At 39.5% G+C, this 21171-nt stretch overlaps 1 protein-coding gene across 1 annotated transcript in view; it reads right to left on the bottom strand.

Annotated features, from left to right (window-relative positions):
* LOC144606320 (uncharacterized) overlaps positions 1–21171 on the bottom strand; it is a 117745-nt gene that overhangs the window by 54588 nt on the left and 41986 nt on the right. Inside the window, exons 5-7 of the mRNA XM_078422323.1 lie at positions 16815–16955; positions 14276–14397; positions 1140–1308 (exon numbers count right to left, since the gene is read on the bottom strand). Of these exons, the coding sequence (XP_078278449.1) occupies positions 1140–1308; positions 14276–14397; positions 16815–16955 (432 nt within the window). The remainder of the gene's footprint in view (positions 1–1139; positions 1309–14275; positions 14398–16814; positions 16956–21171) is intronic.

Genomic DNA, 21171 nt, shown 5'->3' with positions numbered 1-21171 from the left:
AGCCCTTGTCCATCTAAATGCATATATATATATTATCCCTCAGAATACGCTCTAGTAACTTTCCAACCACAGATGTTAGGTTCACTGGCCTGTAGTTCCCAAGCTTTCCCATGGAGCCCTTCTTGAATAGAGGCACAACATTTACAACCCTCCAGTCTTCTGGCACTTCTCCTGTATTTAATGAAGATTCCTAAATTTCAACCAGGGCACCTGCAATTTCCTCTCTGGCTTCCCACATTGTCCTCAGAATTATCTGCTCAGGCCCGGGAGATTTGTCTACCTTCATACGCATCAGGACCTTCAGAACCTCCTTGACTGTAATACTCACTGCTCTAAAGACATTTCCACTGAATGTCCCAAGTTCCCCAGTTATATATTTTTCCACAGTAAAAACAGATACTTGTTGAGGAGATTGCCCATCTCCTGTGGCTCCTCACAGAGTTGACTGCTTTGACTCTTGAGGGATTTTCTTTCTTTCTTTTCTTTCTTCATTATCTCTCTGCATAACCCTTTTCCCCTTTATGTAGCTGTGGGCATGACTTGTTCATATATCTAAAATGATTTCTACATCAGTCACAAAATATAACTACATCACTCCCTGGATAAAGAGCTCCTTTTGGAGCCTTGCGTGGGAAATTAGACCAAATTATATCTGGAGCACTAGTTGTTTGGCACTCCAGGGATAACTATGTCTTCAAAATGCAGCATTGGAAACAACCTAACAACCCTGTAAATTAATTCCCAAGTTTCCTTTGTTTGGAACCTTGTGCCCTCACATGGCACTCATGCCTGTAGTACTCCCCAATTTCCTGATCTCACTCTTAACCCATTTTACCAACTCATAAGATCAGGGTGCAACCCTCCAAAGATATTCCCCGCCTCCTTCTTTCCAACTCTGAGCTTGCTCCTGACCAACCAAGGTTCAGTCCCAAGCCCACAGAAGAAGCATCAACCTTCCCCCTCAATCTTGTCATTTGCCTGATTTCCACCCCTTGCTATCTGATTTCTATCTTTTGCCTTTTAATTGAGGAGGAAGCATTAATTTAGATATAGTGTGATTAGTATGTCAAATGCTAGTTCTATAATTGCCTGTTATGTTGATTTATTATCTTAGATTCTTATATTAAGTACTGGTTTACCTGCGGAATGGTGTAATCCATCTGCCCAGTTCAGCGTTGCATAATGAGCTGTTTTCTTTACAACAGACGTAAAGTTCGATTCTGTGATCCCAATGTGCACAGGTTTCATCTGATGTTCCAGGACATGACAATGAAGCATCAAGTTCCAGATGGTTAAATGAAACTACATCTGTGAAAGGCAGAAGGAGATGTTTCAATTTTATTTATCATTTAGATATTTGCAGTACCCACCTCATCAAATTTCATGCTAGATAACTATTCTGGCCTCCTACTATCAATTATCCTTAATTGTATTATGCCATTGCAATTTTTCAAAAGTGACCATAAGGCTCCTCCTCTTTCATTTTCTTTTCTGATTTTGTTAAGTATTCGTGTATATAGCCTTTCCTTTAATGGAGCAGCACATTACTGAAAAAACCTCTTAGGCAGGGCAGGGATTTCTGATAGGATACTGAATCTCCAACTCGACAATTCCATCTACAATGGAGAATGTCAAGGGTATGAACTGTATAATTTGCTATTCTGCACTCCCAGTACTATATTAGAAAATATGATTAGGACAATCCAGTATGAAACAAAGAGCATCCTAAAAGTTCTTGTATTCCATCGAGAAAATTTAGCTAGAATTTGGTCACACTTCCCTCTATTTTTCAGCACCCTGTGTAAGAAAACTGATGTTTATGAACTAGAGCATGATTAAAGACACGAGATTGCTGGAATCTTGAGCAAAACGCAAAGTGCTGGGGTAACTCAGTGGGTCCGGCAGTATTTGTGGAATGAATGGATAAACAATGATTCGGCTCAGGTGTGAAGTTGCCCTTCCGGTTCCTATTAAATCTTTCCCCTCTCACCTTAAACCCATGTGCTCTGTTTTTTAAAATCCTAATCTGGGTAAAAGACCCTATCTTTTCTTCTCACGATCTTATAGAACTCACCCCTCATCCTCCTGCGCTTAAAGGATTAAAGTCCTAGCCTGCACACTCTCTTCCTATAGCTCAGTCCCTCAGATCCTGATAACATCCCTGTGAGGATCTTTCCAGCTTAACAACATGTCAGGGTGACCAAAACTGTACGTACTCGAAATGCAACCTCACCAACATCTTGTTCAACTGTAACATGACATCCTAACATCTATATTCTTTACCGTCTTACGAAGGCCAATGTACCAAAAGCCTTCTTGGCCACCCTAACTATCTGTGACACTACTTTCAAGGAACTATGTACCTGAACTTCTAGATCTCTCTGTTCTATGACACTCTCCAGGGACATGTCATTCACTGTGAGGGTTTGACTTCCCAAAACCAACACCTCACACTGATCTGTATTAAACTCCATAAATGATTCCTCAGTCTACCTGCCCAAATAATCAAGCTGTAACCTGCTGTGCGTTTTGATAACCATCTTTGCTGTGTATGATACCAAACACTTGGGTGCAAACTTATTAATTATGCCTTCTACATTCTCATTCAAATCGTTGATTTCTACCACAAACAGCAATTGGGCCAGCACTGATCCCTGAGGCACACCACTAGTCATTGGCCTCCAGTCTGAAAAACAACCTTTGCTCAGTCCGCCTAGACCTACCTGATCTCCCGGTTATGAAACACTTTAATTCTCCTTCCCATTCTCACACTGACCTTTCTGTCCTAGGCCTCCTCAATTGTTAGAGTGAGGCCAAATGGAGGAACAGCATCTTATATTTCACTTGGGCAGGTTATAACCCATCAGTGTGAATATTGATTTCTCTAACTTCAAGTAATCCTTGCATCCCCCCTCTCTCCACCCCACCCCCCCCCCCCAACCCGTCAAACCAGTTTCAAAGTTGTCTTGTTGAGTCTCATTGTCTGTAACTCGTTCTCAGCTAACACACAGCTAACAATGGCCTGCTTCCTTTATCGTCATTACTTTTTTGCATATCTTTCATTCATTTGTTCTATATCTCTACATCACCGACCATATCTCTTGTTTCCCTTTCCCCTGACTCTCAGTCTGAAGAAGGGTCTCGACCCGAAACGTCACCTATTCCTTTTCGCCAGAGATGCTGTCTGACCCGATGAGTTACTCCAGCTTTTTGTGTCTATGTTCGGTTTAAACCAGCATCTGCTGTTCCTTCCTACACTTCCATCCTCACGCTCTGCTTCCTTTCATGAAGATAATTTATAGGTAGCATTTGAGAAACATTTAGACAGGTACATGGATAGGATAGGTTTAGTGGGACATAGACGAAATGCAGGCAGGTGGGACTGGAGTAGTTGATTCATGTTGGTCAGCGTGGACAAGTTGGACCAAAGGGCCTGTTTTCATGCTGTATGACTCCGACTTTATCCAGTCGGCTAGCTCTCTCTGGATCACATGCAATGTAACCATCCAAAGGAGCTTACCATGTGAAAACTTATCAAATGTCTTGTTGAAGTCCAGATAGCCAACGTCTATGGCTTTGTCCTCATCAACCCTATTGGTTACTTCTTCAAAAAACGAAATCAGATTCGTTAGAGATGATCTCCCACGCACAAAACCACGCGGACTATCCCAAATCAAGTCCTGTCTATCCATATGCCTACATATCTTATCCCTCAGAATCCTCTGCAGTAACTAGCCTACCACAGATTTTAAGATCACTGGTCTATAGATCCCAGGTTGTTTTTTCAAGCCCTTCTCAAATAGAGGCACAACATTAGCACCTTGTCTAATGATGATTCATATATCTTCGCCAAGTCACCTGCAATTTCTTCTCTAACTTCCCACAGTGTCTGTGGATATATCTGAACAAGATGGGAGAATTATTTACTTTATCTAATCTAATCTGGAATTAAAAAGCGAGCACTATGAACATAATCTTCCTTCACTAACATTCCTGCATATGTGTGATTCCACACCCAAAGCTATGTGGTTTGCTGTTAACTAGCCAAGAAAGACACAGTGCAATGAAGGTTGGAGTGGGCATTATTTTCTGGCCTTGAGAGCAATTTTCACATTTTATTGATCGAGTAATAAAAAGGATAGTGCAAATTAGGATATGGGCAGCAGCGTTTTGAATGTTCTCAAATTGGCAGAGAGTAGCAAAAGGAAGTCCTCAAAGAATGTATTGAACAAGTCAATTCAAAGGTTACAAAAGATTCACTAAAGTTTCAAACAGCTGGAGTGATGTCAAGTGATTGGACACAGGTGATGACTCTGTCAGGTGGGCTGAAACTTGGCTTTGGGTCAAATATTGTGCAAAGCCTTGTAAGACTTCACAGAATTGACAAAAGGATTTCATTAATACATTTCAAAGAATAAAACGATTGTGGTGTCTATTTACGCTGATGTAAAGAGAAAGGGATCAGTATACTGTATACACAGTATTGGGTTGATCAAGACAAGACAACATCAGTGTCCTCTCCCAGGCCAACATCCCTGAGGCCCTATTTACTCTCAGGCAGCTTGGAAGACCATGACATTTGCAAGCCTGGCACCAGGCTCTTGAAGCAGATATTTAATTCTGAGCTCTGACTATGAGGAGATTACCAGGTGGACAGAGATAAAGATTCAAGGATGTGTTCAAAGCTTCTTGAAGACGTGCAATATCTCCACTGACTCTGGCCCATGACCTCTTAAAATGGAGAAGGAGCATTCATAGGAACATAGAAAATAGGTGCAGGTTTTTCTCACCTCAGTTTTAAATGGCCTCCCCTTTATTCTAAGACTGTGTTCCCTGGTTTTGGACTCGCCCAACATTGGGAACATTTTTCCTGCATCTAGCTTGTCCAGTCCTTTTATAATTTTATATGTTTCTATAAGATCCCCTCTCATCCTTCTAAACTCCAGTGAATACAAGCCTATCTTTTCAATCTTTCCTCATATGACAGTCTCGCCATCCCAGGGATCAATCTCGAGAAACTACTCTGCACTGCCTCCATTACAAGGATGTCCTTCCTCAAATTAGACCAAAACTGTACACAATACTCCAGATGTGGTATTACCAGGGCCATATAAAACTGCAGAAGAACCTCTTTACTCCTATACTGAAATCCTCTTGTTATGAAGGCCAACATTCCATTAGCTTTCTTCACTGCCTGCTGTACCTGCACACCAACTTTCAGTGTCTGGTGTACAAGGACTCCCAGGTCTCGCTGCACCTCCCCCTTACCTAACCTAACTCCATTGAGAAAATAATCTGCTCCTTGTTTTTGCCGCCAAAGTGGATAACCTCACATTTATCTATATTATATTGCATCTGCCACGCATCTGCCCAATCACTCAACCTGCCCAGGTCACCCTGCAACCTCCTAACATCCTATTCACAGTTTACACTGCCACCCAGCTTTGTGTCATCCGCAAACTTGCTAGTCTTGCTTCTAATTCCCTCTTCCAAATCATTAATATATATGGTAAACAGTTGCGGCCCCAACACCGAGCCTTGCGGCACTCCACTCGCCACTGCCTGCCATTCTGAAAAGGACCCGTTCATTCCTACTCTTTGCTTCCTGTCTGCCAACCAATTTTCTATCCATGTCAACACCCTACCCCCAATACCATGTGCTCTAATTTTAGTCACCAATCTCCCATGTGGGACCTTATCAAAGGCTTTCTGAAAGTCTAGATACACTACATCCAATGGCTCCCCTTCATCCATTTTACTTGTCACATCCTCAGAAAATTCCAAAAGATTAGTTAAGCATGATTTCCCTTTCATAAATCCATGCTGACTTGGACATCCTTTTACTGCTATCCAAATGCACCGTTATTGCCTCTTTAATAACTGACTTCAGCATCTTTCCCACCAACGAAGTCAGGCTAACTGGTCTGTAATTCCCTGTTTTCTTTCTCTCGCTCCTTTCTTGAAAAGTGGGATAACATTAGCTATCCTCCAACCCACAGGAACTGATCCTGAATCTATTGAACATTGGAAAATGAGCAATGCGTCCACTATTTCTAGAGCCACCTCCCTGAGGACCCTGGAATGCAGATCATCAGGCCCTGGGGATTTATCATCCTTCAGTCCCATTAGTCTACCCAATACTATTTCTCGCCTAATGAAAATTTCTTTCAGTTCCGCTATCCCCCTAGATCCTCTGTCCTCCAATACATCTGGGAGATTGTTTGTGTCTTCCTTAGTGAAGACAGATCTGAAGTACCTGTTCAACTCTTCTGCCATTTCCTTGTGTCTGCCTTCAAGGGACCCACATTTGATTTTGCTACTCTTTTTCTCTTAACATATCTAAAGAAGCTTTTACTGTCCTTCTTTATATTCTTCGCCAGCTTCCCCTCGTACTTCATCTTTTCAGCCCGTGTTGCCCGTTTTATTACCTTCTGTTGTCCTATGAAAGTTTCCCAATCCTCTGGCTTCCGGCTACTCTTTGCTGTGTTATACATCTTTTCTTTTAGTTTTATTGCATCCCTAACTTTCCTTGTCAGCCATGGTTGCCTCCTACTCCCCTTAGAATCTTTCTTCCTTTTTGGAATGAAATGATCCTGCGTCTTCTGGATTATGCCCAGAAATTCCTGCCATTGCTGTTCCACCGTCATTTCTGCTAGGATCCCTTTCCAGCCTTCCTTGGCCATCCTCTCTCATGCCTTCATATTCCGCTTTGTTCAACTGATAGCACACCCACCTGCCTGCCCCATTAGTCGCCCGTTGCCCCATCTATTGAAGAGGCTGCCATTCCCAACTAGCCCTCATTAGCCATCTCAGAATTCACAAAACCAGAGTGGAAGCAAGTAATCCTCAGACTGGCGGACTGCTGAAGAATAAATTAACTATCACAGGAATGTATTGTTAGTCAATGAAGGATATTTTGCAAGCACTCAAAACTGCAAGTAGACTACTTCTAAAAGGCTGATTACACCAGCATCTTATTGGTTCATAGACCAATAAGCATGATCATAAGTCTTCCAGTGTTTTTTTTTAATCTCTTTTAATAGGAGGCATTTTCCTACTGAATTGGTCTTGGATAGCATAAATATCCTGGAGCAATTTTAAAGGTATAATTGTTTAATGATTGTTCCTTTCACGTCATCTCCAGTAGCTAGAGCCCTTAGTCTCTGTTTGGAGCATAATGATATCTGGAGTTGAATAGTTTAGGTAAAAACCAAGAGAGTATCAATGAGCCGGTTGTGTGTGTCTAAATGCATTGCAAATGACAATCTACTTTCTTTACAGAGGACTGGGAAAAGGCAGATTGGATTAATTTTACCATGTGATAGGATGTCCCTGGACAACTTTCTGTTATGTAAATGCCAGTGTTTTAATTGCAAATGTCTAGCATAGTAAGCAGCATGTAAAAAGGGTCTATAGCTTTCAAAGAATTCAGTGATTATCTGTGTTTCTGAAATTGAAGAATTGTGTGGTTGACTTCTTTGAAGGTTGTCAGGTTAAAATCAATATGAAACTTTATGTGAGTAGTGCCTTTAAAACAGCTTTATTCTCCCGATGTTGTTACATTCAGCAAATACAGTTAATAGCTTGAGTGGCCGTCTGCCAAATAAAACTATTAAATTTAAAAGAACATTTGGATGAAATACTAACACTGCAGAAGACCAGAGTGATATAAATGATGGCAGAATGTTTGAAAAGGTAATCATCAGGAAGTTGCTATGATGTGGCATCTCGCCAGTAACACAACAATGTCCAATTAGTGATATTGGAAATGACAGGTTTTACATTGCGTAAAAGAGTGCAAAATGTCAATATTAAATGATCCAAGGGAATTACTCACAGGCCTGTTTTGCTCATCTATAATAAGGATATTATCTCCAATTTCAGTTTTAATTACCTTGCAAATAACCACTGCAATTATTTGAATGAAAACTATTATTTTCCCAGAACAATGTCCTCACTAAACCATAGAGGGAAAAGAAAGCAGTAATTTAAAATCTGTTCTAAATCTCCTGCATTTAAATATGTATTTATGATTTCCAGCAATAATCATTTAACAATCAGGAAAACTGGTTCAGTCTACCCTTGCTTGTTGTTTTATAATCTCAAACACTTTTATTGTATTACCTGTAATCAGAGTAATTCTGACAAACGAGATTACATTTGCAGATCATATTAGGCATTTATAATGCCTCATATCTGGACATAGTTGTGAACGAATGACATGGACAAGGTGGCAGCAAGGTTGCAGAAGCATATTCTCTAATATTGACACTTATAATCTCTAAGATCCCATTAATGTTATTGCTTTTACAATTATTTATTAATTAATAATGCTGCTAAATGTCATTTTAAATTAAGCATTACATAATATAATGGTCTCTACCTCACATAGCTTCCCGAGAGAAAATTGTAAATAATTAATTTGATGAAAGCAAATAACTGATACATAATTAACTAGAAGGTACTGCAGATGTTAGGACCCGGAGCCAAAATCAAACTGCTGGAGGAACACAGTGAACACACATAAAGATATACAGCACAAAAACATCCCTTCAGCCCAAATTGTCCATGCTAACCAAGAATGCACTGAGCTAGTCCCATTTGCCCACATTTGGCCCATTTCCGCTAAACCCTTCCAATCCACATGCCTGTCCAAGTGTCCTTTAAATGCTGTCATAGTATCTGCCTCAACTACCTCTTCCTGCAGCTTGTTCCATATATCCACAACCCTGAATGAAAATGTTACCCCTCAGTTTGTATTAAATCTTTTCCCTCTCACCCTAAAACCTATGTCCTCTGATTCTTCATTTTGCTGCGCTGGGTTAATAAAAAACTGTGCATTCACCCTATCTATTCCCATCATGATTTTTTAAACCCCTTTTAGATAACTCCTCAGCCACATGCACTCCAAGGGATAAACCCCTAGCCTACCCAACCAATCTCTATAGCTCATCCCCTCAAGTTCTGAGTCAACTGGTACCTGTGGAGCGAAAGGAACGAGTGACATTTTGGATCAAGATCCTTCAACGTCGTTCAATCCCCAGACTGGTAGTTTATTTATTTGATCAGTTCCTTATTAGTATCGTGACTAGTATTCCCACCTACATGCGGGACACCGGGATTAAATTCTCCATCTGACGCAAGGACTATAACAAGTAAAGTAGATGCACTCAAAGATTTAATTAACACCTGGATCCACAATATTGTTGCCATCAGTGAGGCATGGTGAGTAGGGCTAGTAACTGAATATCATAGGCTATTGAATTTTTAGGTGAAACAAAAAGTGGTTAAAAAGGAGATATTGCACTGTTAGTCAAAGATTGTATTATTTCAGTACTGAGGGAGGATATCCCAGAAGGGACCTCAGATGAAGCCATATAGGTAAAGATTAGAAACAAAATAGATGTTGTTCCTTTGCTGGGCAAAGAGACGACAAATTTAAAGGCCTCCCAACAATCAACATGAAATAGAGGAACAATTATGTGGGCAGATATCGAAAAGATGTAATGAAAATTGGGTTATTGTACATCAGAATTTTAATTTCCAAAATATCAACTGATTGCCTTAAAAGCTTAATGTCCAGGAGATTTTTTTGATGCTGAATGCAGATAGACCAATGGGAGAATAAACATTCCTGGACCTTATCTTGGTGAATGAAGCTGGTTAAATGGCAGGAGTCCTGTTGGCAGATCATTTTGGAGATGGTGATATTTTAAAATGGTTATAGATAAGGAAAGGAATGGAAATATAAACTCTTAAATTGTGGGAAGGTAAATGTCATTAAAATATGGGAGGACCTGTGAAAGGTAGATTGGGAGTATCTACTTACAGGTAAGTCTCTGTCTGCAGAGTGGGAAATTCTATTTACCTGCATAAATAGAGAGGAACACTCAATGTGTAAGAAAGAACTGCAAATACTGGTTTAAATTGAAGGTAGACTCAATGTTGCCTTGGCAGCCGTGAAGGTGGATAAATCCCCAAGCCCAGATGGGATTTATCCCAGCCTGCTACCGAAGATTGTTGGGGCTCTGGAATGTACATGACCTCAGATGACTGGAGGTCAGCATACATGGTTCCCCTTTACAAGAAAGGCGGCAGGGTGTCAGATAGGGTGCCAGAGACTCGGGTTCGATCCTCTATGGATGCTGTCTGTATGGAGTTTGCACGTTCTCCCTGTGACCACATAAAGGTCCAGTTACTATAAATTGTTCTTAGCGTGTAGGATAGAACCAATGTGCAGATAATTGTTGGTTGGCATGGACTCGGTGGGCCAAAGGACCTGTTTCCATGGTGTATCTCTAAAATAAACACATCTAAATAAGGAAAGAAGAGGAGAGAAAAGTAAAGACAGAGGGAGGGATATGGGTGGGAGGGGACAAGGGGAGATAATAGGGAAATATGGAACTCTGGGATAGGAGATCAGCATTCAGAGGAGAAAAAGTCTCAGAGTGACTAATGGAGTTAATGGATGGAGATGGGCAGGAATTGTGTGCATTTTGGGGGTGGAGAGGCAGGAAATTAGATACTTGAAATACTTGAAATTGGAGAACTTGCTGGCCAAGTGGAATTCCAAGTGGAATATAAGATGCTGTTCTTCCATTTTTGAGTATGGCCTCACTCTGGCAATGGATGAGGCCAAGGAAAGAAAGGTTGGTATAAGAATAGGAAGGGGAGTTAAATTGTTTAGCAATTGGGAGCTCCAGCAGCCCTTGGAAGACAGAGCATCTCAGTCTCACCAGGAAGCGCTGCTGGGATCCCTGATAAAAATGAGAGAGGTGGTGTAGGGATGGTGTTTCATTTACTGTGTTTGCAGGGCAAAGTACCTGAGGAAGGTGTGGGTTGGGTGGAAGGGATGAGTGAACCAAGGACTTGTGGAGAGAGTGTTCTCTATGGAAAGAAGAAAGGGGCGAGGACGAGGATAATTGACTTGCGGGATGATGCTGAAGGTAGCAGAAATGTTGGAGAATGATGTGTTGGATGGGGAGGCTAGTGGGATGAAAGGTGAGGACCGGGGTAACTAGATGGAGGGAGGGGAAGAAAGAACAGAATGGCAGAACACAGAAGAGATATGGGTGAGGACTCTATCCACAACAGCAGGGGGTAAACAGGTTTACTGAAGATCATCTCAGATGATCCACAGTGGAAAGCTTCATCTACAGAGCAGATGCGGCAAAAATTAAGAGTAATAAATTGTGGCCTTGCAAGAAACAGGGTGAGAGGAGATGTAACACAAGGTAGCTATGGGAGTGATTGAGTTTGTAGTAGCCATCAGTTGATAGTCTGTCTCCTGCGATGGAGACAGAGAGATGGAGAAAGAGGAGACAGGTGTCAGAGATAGAACTTGAGGGAAAGGTGGAAATTAGTAGTAAAGTGTAATTAATGAGTTCTGCAGGAGGCAGCCCCGATGTAATGGAGAAAAAGTTGTGGATTGATGCTGGGATATGTGTGGAAGGAGTGTTTAATGAAACCAACAGAAAGCCAAGCAGAGCTGGGACCCAATATTAGTGCTCATGGCTACACCTTTGAAGGAGTGAAAAGGGTAGTTGGTAAGGGTAAGGACAAGTTCCAGCAGATGGAGATAAGTGTTGGTTGAGGGGAAATAATTGGTTTCTGTTTGAGGAACAACAGGAGAATTGTAAAGTTAGGAGGAAAATAGCAGATGTGGTTTAAAACAAATAAATGCATTTTGGGATCACCGATGAGACTCAGACATACACCAAGAATGATAAGGTCTTAGGCAGCATTAAGGAACCGAAGGATCTTGGTATACGTCCATAGATCCTTGAAGGTGGGAACGCAAATAGATAATGTGGTTTGTAAGGCATATGGGGTACTGGCTATCATTGGTCGGGACATTGAATACAAAAGTACAGAGATTACCCTCCAACCTAACTATATAAGGGGAAGACTATAGGAATTGTTTCTAAATACCAGAGGTAGATAAAATTAAAGGACAAGGATTTAGCATGTGGAGGAGATTTGGAGGGGACATGAAGGGCCCTTTTTCACCCAGAGTTGAAGCTGAGTCACTGACACTATAAAAAAAGTGCTTAAGCGTAGAAGTGCTTGATGATGGGATTCTTATGGAAGGGTGCCCACTTGTTGACGTGGACGAGTTGAATGGCCTGCTTCCATGCAGTATGATTCTACGATAAAGAAAACATTTCCATTTACAGGGGTGAGCACAACTGAGGGCCACAAATATAAGACACATTAGTGAATCTGGCAAGGCATTGAGGAGAATCTTAGCCAGAGTGTGTGGAATGATCTCCCATTGGGAGTGGTGGAGGAGATATCGTAGATGCATTCAAGAGGAAGTCATGCAACTCAGTAGTGGGAAGGGAACAACAAGATCTACTGATAAGGAACAGGAGGCAGATCAAGTAAATAGATTGATTGGATCAAACAGTCTCTTTCAGGGCTGCAGCATCAATGCAGTTTGATGACGCATTCTAAACAATAGACAATAGGTGCAGGAGTAGGCCATTCAGCCCTTCGAGCCAGCACCGCCATTCAATGCGATCATGGCTGATCACTCTCAATCAGTACCCCGTTCCTGCCTTCTCCCCATACCCCCTCACTCCGCTATCCTTAAGAGCTCTATCCAGCTCTCTCTTGAAAGCATCCAACGAACTGGCCTCCACTGCCTTCTGAGGCAGAGAATTCCACACCTTCACCACTCTCTGACTGAAAAAGTTCTTCCTCATCTCCGTTCTAAATGGCCTACCCCTTATTCTTAAACTGTGGCCCCTTGTTCTGGACTCCCCCAACATTGGGAACATGTTTCCTGCCTCTAATGTGTCCAATCCCCTAATTATCTTATATGTTTCAATAAGATCCCCCCTCATCCTTCTAAATTCCAGTGTATACAAGCCTAATTGCTCCAGCCTTTCAACATACGACAGTCCCGCCATTCCGGGAATTATCCTAGTGAACCTACGCTGCACGCCCTAATAATAAGCCTAATAACAAAATTGAATTGATCCCAAACCGCATGGTTCACCCATGTCAATCTTCTCCAACATACTAATATTCTTCTAAAATCAGGGCGCTTAAAATTACTGCCAATATTCTAAGTATGATATCACAGAGAATTTATACAATTAAAATAATTTATTTCAATTTAGTCAAATGCCTTTCAGATGTCATGTACATGATTATTTTTAAAAACTCAGAAACATAGACATGTAGAAAATAGGTAGAAACCATTCTGACCTTCAAACGTAATTCCACACAAGCATAGCTGATCTTCTATCTCAATATCTTACTTGAGCTCTCTTTCCAAATCTTTATATTTTATTTAATGTTGACTGTAAACACTCAAGTCTTTACACAAATAATTTCCCTATTCCATTTATATTAAGGAATCTCATCTTGGTTTAAAAAGTCACATGAAATATAAATAAAAGTTGAATGGTATCCTGCAAGTTATCCTTGGAGCATGTCCAATTTACTCAAGCATGCACTCTGAGGAAGGAACCAATGTATATAAAGCACAATTGCTTGTTATCTGTGTTTGTTAATAAATTAATAACGTAAAGCCCCAAGAAACTCATAATCTCCAACACACAGACAATATCTTCCAATAGAAGTGCAATTAACTTTGTTATTTCTGTGGGCTTCGAATATATTCATAAAGTATTACCTTTTGATGTTTATGGCAGTAATTAATTACCATGGCATCATCTTAGACTGTGGCCACAATTTAAATGCCAACATAAATGATGGATGAATGTAGCTTTATATTACATCACCTAAATCTCACTGCTGTACAAGTGAGAAAGTTGTACAGTGATTCATCCAAGAATGGAGTTTATAGTGGGATCATAATGACGTTGTCTGTCTTTATGGTGCATCACTCGGCAATCATCCAGGACCGGAAGGTTAAATGACTCAAGATGCTTGCTTTGAGTAAATATAAATTCAAAATAATTATTTGAAAGAATATGGGGAATGCTTTCATTGGAAAATGGAATAAGTAATTTGAAATGTTGCGATTTAACAGCTAGTTTAAAAATATGAAGCTTAAGGAGAGAGTTAATAGAAATGCAATTTCCAATTTTTGAAGCGTCTGTTTATAAAAAGCACTGTTTTCGGAGAATTAATTAGAATGCTCCTGCTAAACATGGGAAGTCAGAAAATGAATCCTTACATTTTATTGCTACTGTAAATTACAGGAAATAATAATTCAAGATTAGAGATATGTCAGTTAATAAAAGTACTGCTATAATTGGTATCATAGTAAAATGGTTATGGAAAAGATCAATTGCATTACCTTCAGGAAGATCAACAGTCGCAACAACTCCCTTGTCACCTTGCATTAGAGTGTCATTGAACACATTTATTACAAAAGCTGGCCTCTGAAGCTTTGCTTTCAAATTTTTCATATAATCGAACCTAGTAGAAAAATCCAACAATTATCACATTTAAATGGCAGAGTATTTATTCAATTTTGCATACTTTATGCAATAATATATTTGCTGTGTAAAGTTACCACAATTCTGCAAATGAAAATTCATGTGCACAATGCAACTTTTAGCACACTATACTTACAAATTTAATCTACCTAGTTTGGGCAAATTAAATCTCTATAAATTTAATCCAGGTCTTTCATAAACATACAAATTTGAGACTGCTGGGAATAGTAGTGCCATCAAATGGATTGTAATAAATATTTTTCCGTATTCCTTACAAAAACTCGAATGCACACACAAAGCCTGTTTGCAGACTGCGCATATCCAGAGGAAGGGTCTCAATCTGAAACGTTGACTGTCCATTTTCCTCCAAAGATGCTAGCTGATCAGCTGAGTTCTTCCAGCAGTTTTTTTGTTCTGCTAACAGTGCAAGCCACACTCACAGGCCTTCAATGGGGAGGCAACGTCTGCTTCAGCTTTAGTTTATAGGAGCCTGAGCTTAACTCATTATTAAATTATGGAATTTAACCTTGATAATATGTTTAATATTTGATAATATGTTTTAATATGTTTTATGTTTGCAGGGATAGGACAGGTTTGGAGGGATATGGACCAAACGCAGGCAGGTGGGACTAGTGCAGCCAGGACATGTTGACTGGTGTGGCCAAGTTGGGCCTGTTTCAACACCGTATCACTCTATGTGTAATGTGATGCATTTTTGGAGGCCAAATAAGGGTAAGATATGCACAATAAATGGTGGGGTATTAGGGAGCATTGAGGAATAGAGGGACCTTGATGTACATGTCCAGGGATCCCTGAAGGTCGCAAAAAATGTAGGTAGAATAGTAAAGAAACCACATGAGATGCTAGCCTTCATTAGCCAGGGCATAAAATATAAGTGCAGTTAAGTTATAATACATCTATATAAAAATGGTGAGGTTATTCCTAATTTCCAACTTTCAACAACCACTCCCTCAACTCCCACCTAATGTCTGACCCACCAATTATGTGCATAAACTCCCTCAATTCCCAGATTGATTGACCCCTAACTCTGTGTCCAAGTCTCAACCTGACCACTAATCCATAATTGCCTCCATCTTTCAACCTCACTCAGTTACATTATGCCCAATGCCAAACCCTTTTGGTAGACTAAATGTTGTCATCAGGGTGGCTCACACAAAACTGGCCTGATCTGAAAATCTGAACAAGGATCCCGACCCAAAACATCACCTATACATGTTCCCTAGGGATGCTGCCAGCTGTGCTGAGTTACTCCAGCGTTTTGTGTCTTTCCTTGGTAAATCTGCATTTGCAGTTCTTGTTTCGACAAAACTGGCCTCCACTTTTAGAGACATTGTTGACTTCCTAGCCCTTGAAGTATGGTATTGACAACAGATACCCTTGACAATGCCCATATATCCCAAGATTCTTAAAACACACCCATGCTAACTTAAGATGTAGCATAAGTTTCCAATGGCAAAGAAAAGCTTCCAAGACTTCATAGAGTTTCTGGAGCTATTCAAATCTAAAGAGTTTTTTTTGAGGGAGGAATATATTTAATTGTAATTTACATAGGGAAAGCAAGTGGGAGGAACTTCTGCTGGTTTCCCCCTCTAATTCAGAGGCCAGAGCTGCAATGTTAATGTGTTTTCTCAATTGAAATCATTTGGTAATCAGCTCTAGCTGCAGAGCTAACCCAGTGGCATGTTCCTCTAGTCACCTATTTCCAGATTTTCAAATAAGCAACTAAACATTCTCCTGAATTCAACATTTAAAAGGTAGCTTTATTTTTCCTTCGATGCCTGAGCAAGAGATTGTTGCTGAGTTTCCTCCCACCTGAAGATAATGGTTCTTTGCCAAATAAAATCCAAACAGATTATATGTGCCATGTGGTACCAGGAGATGCATATTGTTTTGTCAACTTATAAAAGGAATGCTTTGGTCCCTGCTTTCCCTTGTAAAACTAACATCCATCCTCACAAGTCACCTACAACATATCGCAGTAACAATAAAATATATCTCTTTGAAGTGGGAAAATACTATCAAGTATGTTGTAAATTGAAATTTTGTTAGTTTCTGATGGGGATTTCCTCTGGGTTCCCTCCCACACCCCCAAAGACAAGCTGGTAGGTTCATTAGCTGTTGTAATTTATCTCATTGTAGGTTAAAGGCAAAAGAACCAATTGATGGGTGTAAGAGAACAATAATAAGAACTACTGGAATTGCTTCCCTTATATTGAAAGGCCGATTTGTTTTGAAATAAAAAGTACAGAGTAAAAATGTAAATGTAAACCAAAGAAAATGACATTGAAAATCATTTTTTGTAAAACCACATTTCCTTTGATTTTCCCCAACCCAAACGATGACAAGGGTCCTGTTTCATATTTAGTGGTTTCTTACCATTGAGCTTGCCAGATAATAAAATTAAATGATGGATAGAGGAACCAACCCAGTTCCGACAATTTTCTTTCCATGTTAATTCCAAAGAAAAAAATAGGCGAGGGAGTGTGTTGGAAGTTCACATTCACTTTAGTGCGGTTTCTGCATAATAAAGCAGTTAAACAGGTTATACATAACAATGATGTAATACTTTGATTATTAATATTCCTCCTGTATCAACGCCTTTGGGGCATAATTTCCGCTGGTTCCTCAAACTCTGACTGTAAGCTTATGCTGCTAAGCTATTGATGCATTTTCTGTGAGTTTTTCGGATTTTCACCTGAAGATCCTCTGACCTGGAGTGATCGAGGCTGCTGAACATACCAGCAATGTCAGCATGAAGATAAATTATGCAATTGCAACAAAATACCACATCCCAAATGACAAACCTCTCAATGAGATAGACATAGAAATCATAAGAACTGGGAAATCATTACACTTTAAAATGATGATTTATAAAGTGCCTTTCTTGCCCTTGGGGTATCTAAGATGCTTCCATCCAACATGACAATTTCATCCCCTTATATTCCAGGGGGAAAATAGGGTCAAATAATCAGTAACATATTGGTAAAGTAAAACCACTTAGGAGTGGTCTCAACATATCTCTAACCCTTTTCAATGTAAAATGATGGAGACTAAATTAGATTGTGCTCAAAAAGAAAGTGTTGGGATCTCGATGTACCAATACCTCTGTCGTAGTTGACCTTGGTGTGCAGAAAATTTGTGCTTCCACTTCAGTATTACCACTTCAAAACCAAGGTAGCCTTAATAGTGCTGTTTATTGCCTTGATGTTTAATCGCATTATGTTAATATGCTTTAAGCCTGTGTCCTGATCATTGAAGGAAGTTAAGAATTGATCTTTGATGTACTATTAGTTTTTCTTTATTTACACTATTTTTATTCACACATGATATATGGCCATCCCTGGCAGATCTGCAATTACAGATCCTTCCTGATCGGTGGCCTGCCGCTTCTTGAAATGCTTCCCATAAATGCTGGCAATCCCTCCACAACATTTTGTGAAGTTCCAGCATTTTCACTCAAAGACAATGGAAGGAAACAAATATATTTCCAAGTTAGCTATGATAACTTTCAAGCAGGTAAAATTTGCAGGTTTGTTGTCTCTACCTGGAAGGTAGACAAAAAGGATTACCGATGCTGGAACCTGGAACAAAAACAAACAGAATGCTGGAAGATATGGAGAGAGTGAGAGTGCCTGGCACTTGTGTGGTGTCAAATGTTACCTGCCACTTATTCGCCCAACCCATAATGTTGTCTCGGTGTATAGGTGTCCAAATAACCATGAGGCAAGGTTGCTTGGAAATAGAAACTAACTAATGGAAGATGAAAGTTTAGTGCAAGATCATAAGATGTCTGCCACTGAATATAGCAAATTTCTGAATGTAATTGGAAGCTACTTGAATGATTAAGCAATGTAATCTCTTTCAGTTCTTGTACAGTTCCATATTTTAAGGAAGATTCATCCCACCAGATTACATTGATATTTTCAACCACTCTCTGCCATCATAAGATCATAAGGATTTGGAGTAGAATTAGGCCATTCGACCCATCATGGCTGACCTATCTCTCCCTCCTAACCCAATTTTCCTGCCTTTTCCCCCATAACCTCTGACACCCGTACTAATCAAGAATCTATCTATCTCTGCCATAAAAAATATCCACTGACTTGGCCTCCACAGCCTGTGGCAAAGAATTCCACAGATTCACCACCCTCTGACGAAATAAATTTCTCCTCATCTCCTTCCTAAAGGAACGTCCTTTAAATCTGAGCCTATGACCTCTAGTCTTAGACTCTCCCACTAGTGGAAACATCCTCTCCACATTCACTCTATCCAAGCCTTTCACTATTCTAGTGAAATAGTGAAAGTAGACTGTAATACAGATAAATACCTCAGCTTGTACTACCTACCAGTCTCTGTCTAAGGAAGGAGATGCATTCTCTTCTCCTTCAGCAGAGTCTCTATCATCTCTCTGAGTACAGCTGAGATGTGAAAGAGGCATACCAAAGCACACTACAATATAGCCAGCAACATCTTACAATGAATTTAAGATTTTAGGGCCACTATCATCTTTGTAGCAGCAGGAAATAAAACTGAAATTAATTTCAAATTTCATTAAATAGCCTAGATGGGATTTGAGGGGCACTATTCAATGCTAGGTGAAGCATGCACAATGAACAGATTGTATTGGTCATTTTGTTTTGTTCATTTTAGTAGAACTGTTGTCAAAAGGTCACCAAATCTTTTTGAAAGAAGGTAATATCCTTACTGACTCACAAGAATCCCTGGCGAAACACTGTGCTAACTGCTGGGGAATCATATAGGAAGGCACCAACATTTTGTGCTTCTCCAACTGGAGCATATGGAAGCCAAGCACAGGCAGCAGGAGGTGCATACAATAATGTAACCAATGCATTCACCGGCTTTGCAAGCTCCACCTGTCATAAGTCCGGTAGCGACTGCACAAAACTCATTAATCACATCAGAACCCAGGGAACTAGAATAAAAGCAAATTATCCTTAACATAAGAGATGAAGAGATATTTTCAGTTTGGATAAGCATGATACACATATTGACGGGTCATTCAATTTGGTAGAACGAGATATATTACAAATATGAATTTGGAAATTTTGAACAAAATCCTTTATCCTTTCTTCAGAATCAATACTCCACATTCAGTATATCCTATAAGTCAGCAGAAGATCATCTAACAGTAGATCTGTCCATTTCAATTCAGGTAAACCACAGCTAGAAAATAAACACAAAGAAAATATATATTCACTTTGGACACCAAGGGATCTTATCTGCCAAAATTAGTCAATTTGTGGCATATCACCTCATGTTTTGTTAACGTACAGAGTTTTGCTCTATAAAGTGATATTTCTGGGATCTGCTTTGCAATCATGCAGTAAGCCTTGGTAGGGTTGAAATTTTGAAATAAGTATGCAAGCTCTGTGTGGTGTAATCATCGACACAACAATGCTCATAAAATTTCATGAATAATGCACAAATTTGCCAGAGTTGCAATAATATATAAAGAGGAACTGAACTTCAGATCTTGTGTCATAACCATGAAAGACGTGTTTATGTAACATTTGTCATGTTGTCAGCATGTCTAAACTTCCTTTAGAGCCAATCAGTAATTTATTTATACAATAATTTTTTGAATATTCCTTGCAAGGAGAAAGCCAATTTACATTGAGAAAGTTATCTCAAAGAGCAATGTTATGTTTGAAAGATAATCTGCTTTAATCCTATTATTTGTGTGATAAATACAATTTTTTTACCAAGAATGAGAGAAAAATTGTCATTGACAGATGCTCACACAATTATTTTTTATTTAGGTTAGATTTCTTAAATTATGCCAGCTACAAATAAACTGGTTTGTGATGCTATGGATATGGAATTTAAAACTTGTCTCACAGAAAAGCTCAGAGCAGTTTTGGGTAGGACGTCCTACTGCAAGATGGCCATGCATGTTCTTCCTTCTAATTTACTTGCTCCTTACTGCTGGATAAAATTCTCTATTTACTTTCCCTTACTGTTATTTATGAACATGAGCGATAAAAGCGGAGATACTAGAAACACACAAATTTGAAAAAGCATTTAGTAAAATCTGTTTGCAGTTTTAACGAATAAAATGTTATTACATTTCAATTTTCAAATACGGATTTTCAGATACAAAACATGATGTATTTCCAGAAGCTTGTGCATTAAATTAAGTTCTGTTAGAGTTTGCATAATATCATAAACAGGGCCTGATAATAAAAGTGTTCACTATTTAAATAGCAAGCCTTTAGATTAATGCATTAATAGGTATGAATTGTTTGAAGCACTGCCTTGCCTACATGGATTTTGAGTAAATGGCATATTTTTCAGTGGCAACATTTATATTACAAATGATGAATAATAAACACACGAACTTACACTTTCTAAGTAAAATATTGCATAATAAATATACCTACTGGGTATATAAAAATGTTAGGGTTTTTTGCTTGAAATATTCCCATCATATTTTTATTTCATCAGTTGTATATCCTGATAGAGATAATTAATTAATGGAAAAGAAAAGCTCAAATGTACAAATAATCTTTGAAGATCCCCATGCCTGTGTACTAAACAATGAAATAAAAGTTATAAATATCTAACGCTAAATATCAATAAAGTTCTGGATTCAACGGCCCAATGAATAATAATCGAAGATCGACACAAAAGGCTGGAGTAACTCAGCGGGGACAGGCAGCATCTCTGGAGGGAAGGAATGGCTGACGTTTTTAGTCTGACTTTTCTTCAGACT

This window comes from Rhinoraja longicauda, chromosome 2 (genome assembly GCF_053455715.1).
Source record: "Rhinoraja longicauda isolate Sanriku21f chromosome 2, sRhiLon1.1, whole genome shotgun sequence".
Taxonomy (NCBI): Eukaryota; Metazoa; Chordata; class Chondrichthyes; order Rajiformes; family Arhynchobatidae; genus Rhinoraja; species Rhinoraja longicauda.
This window is presented reverse-complemented; position numbering and strand designations above follow the sequence as displayed.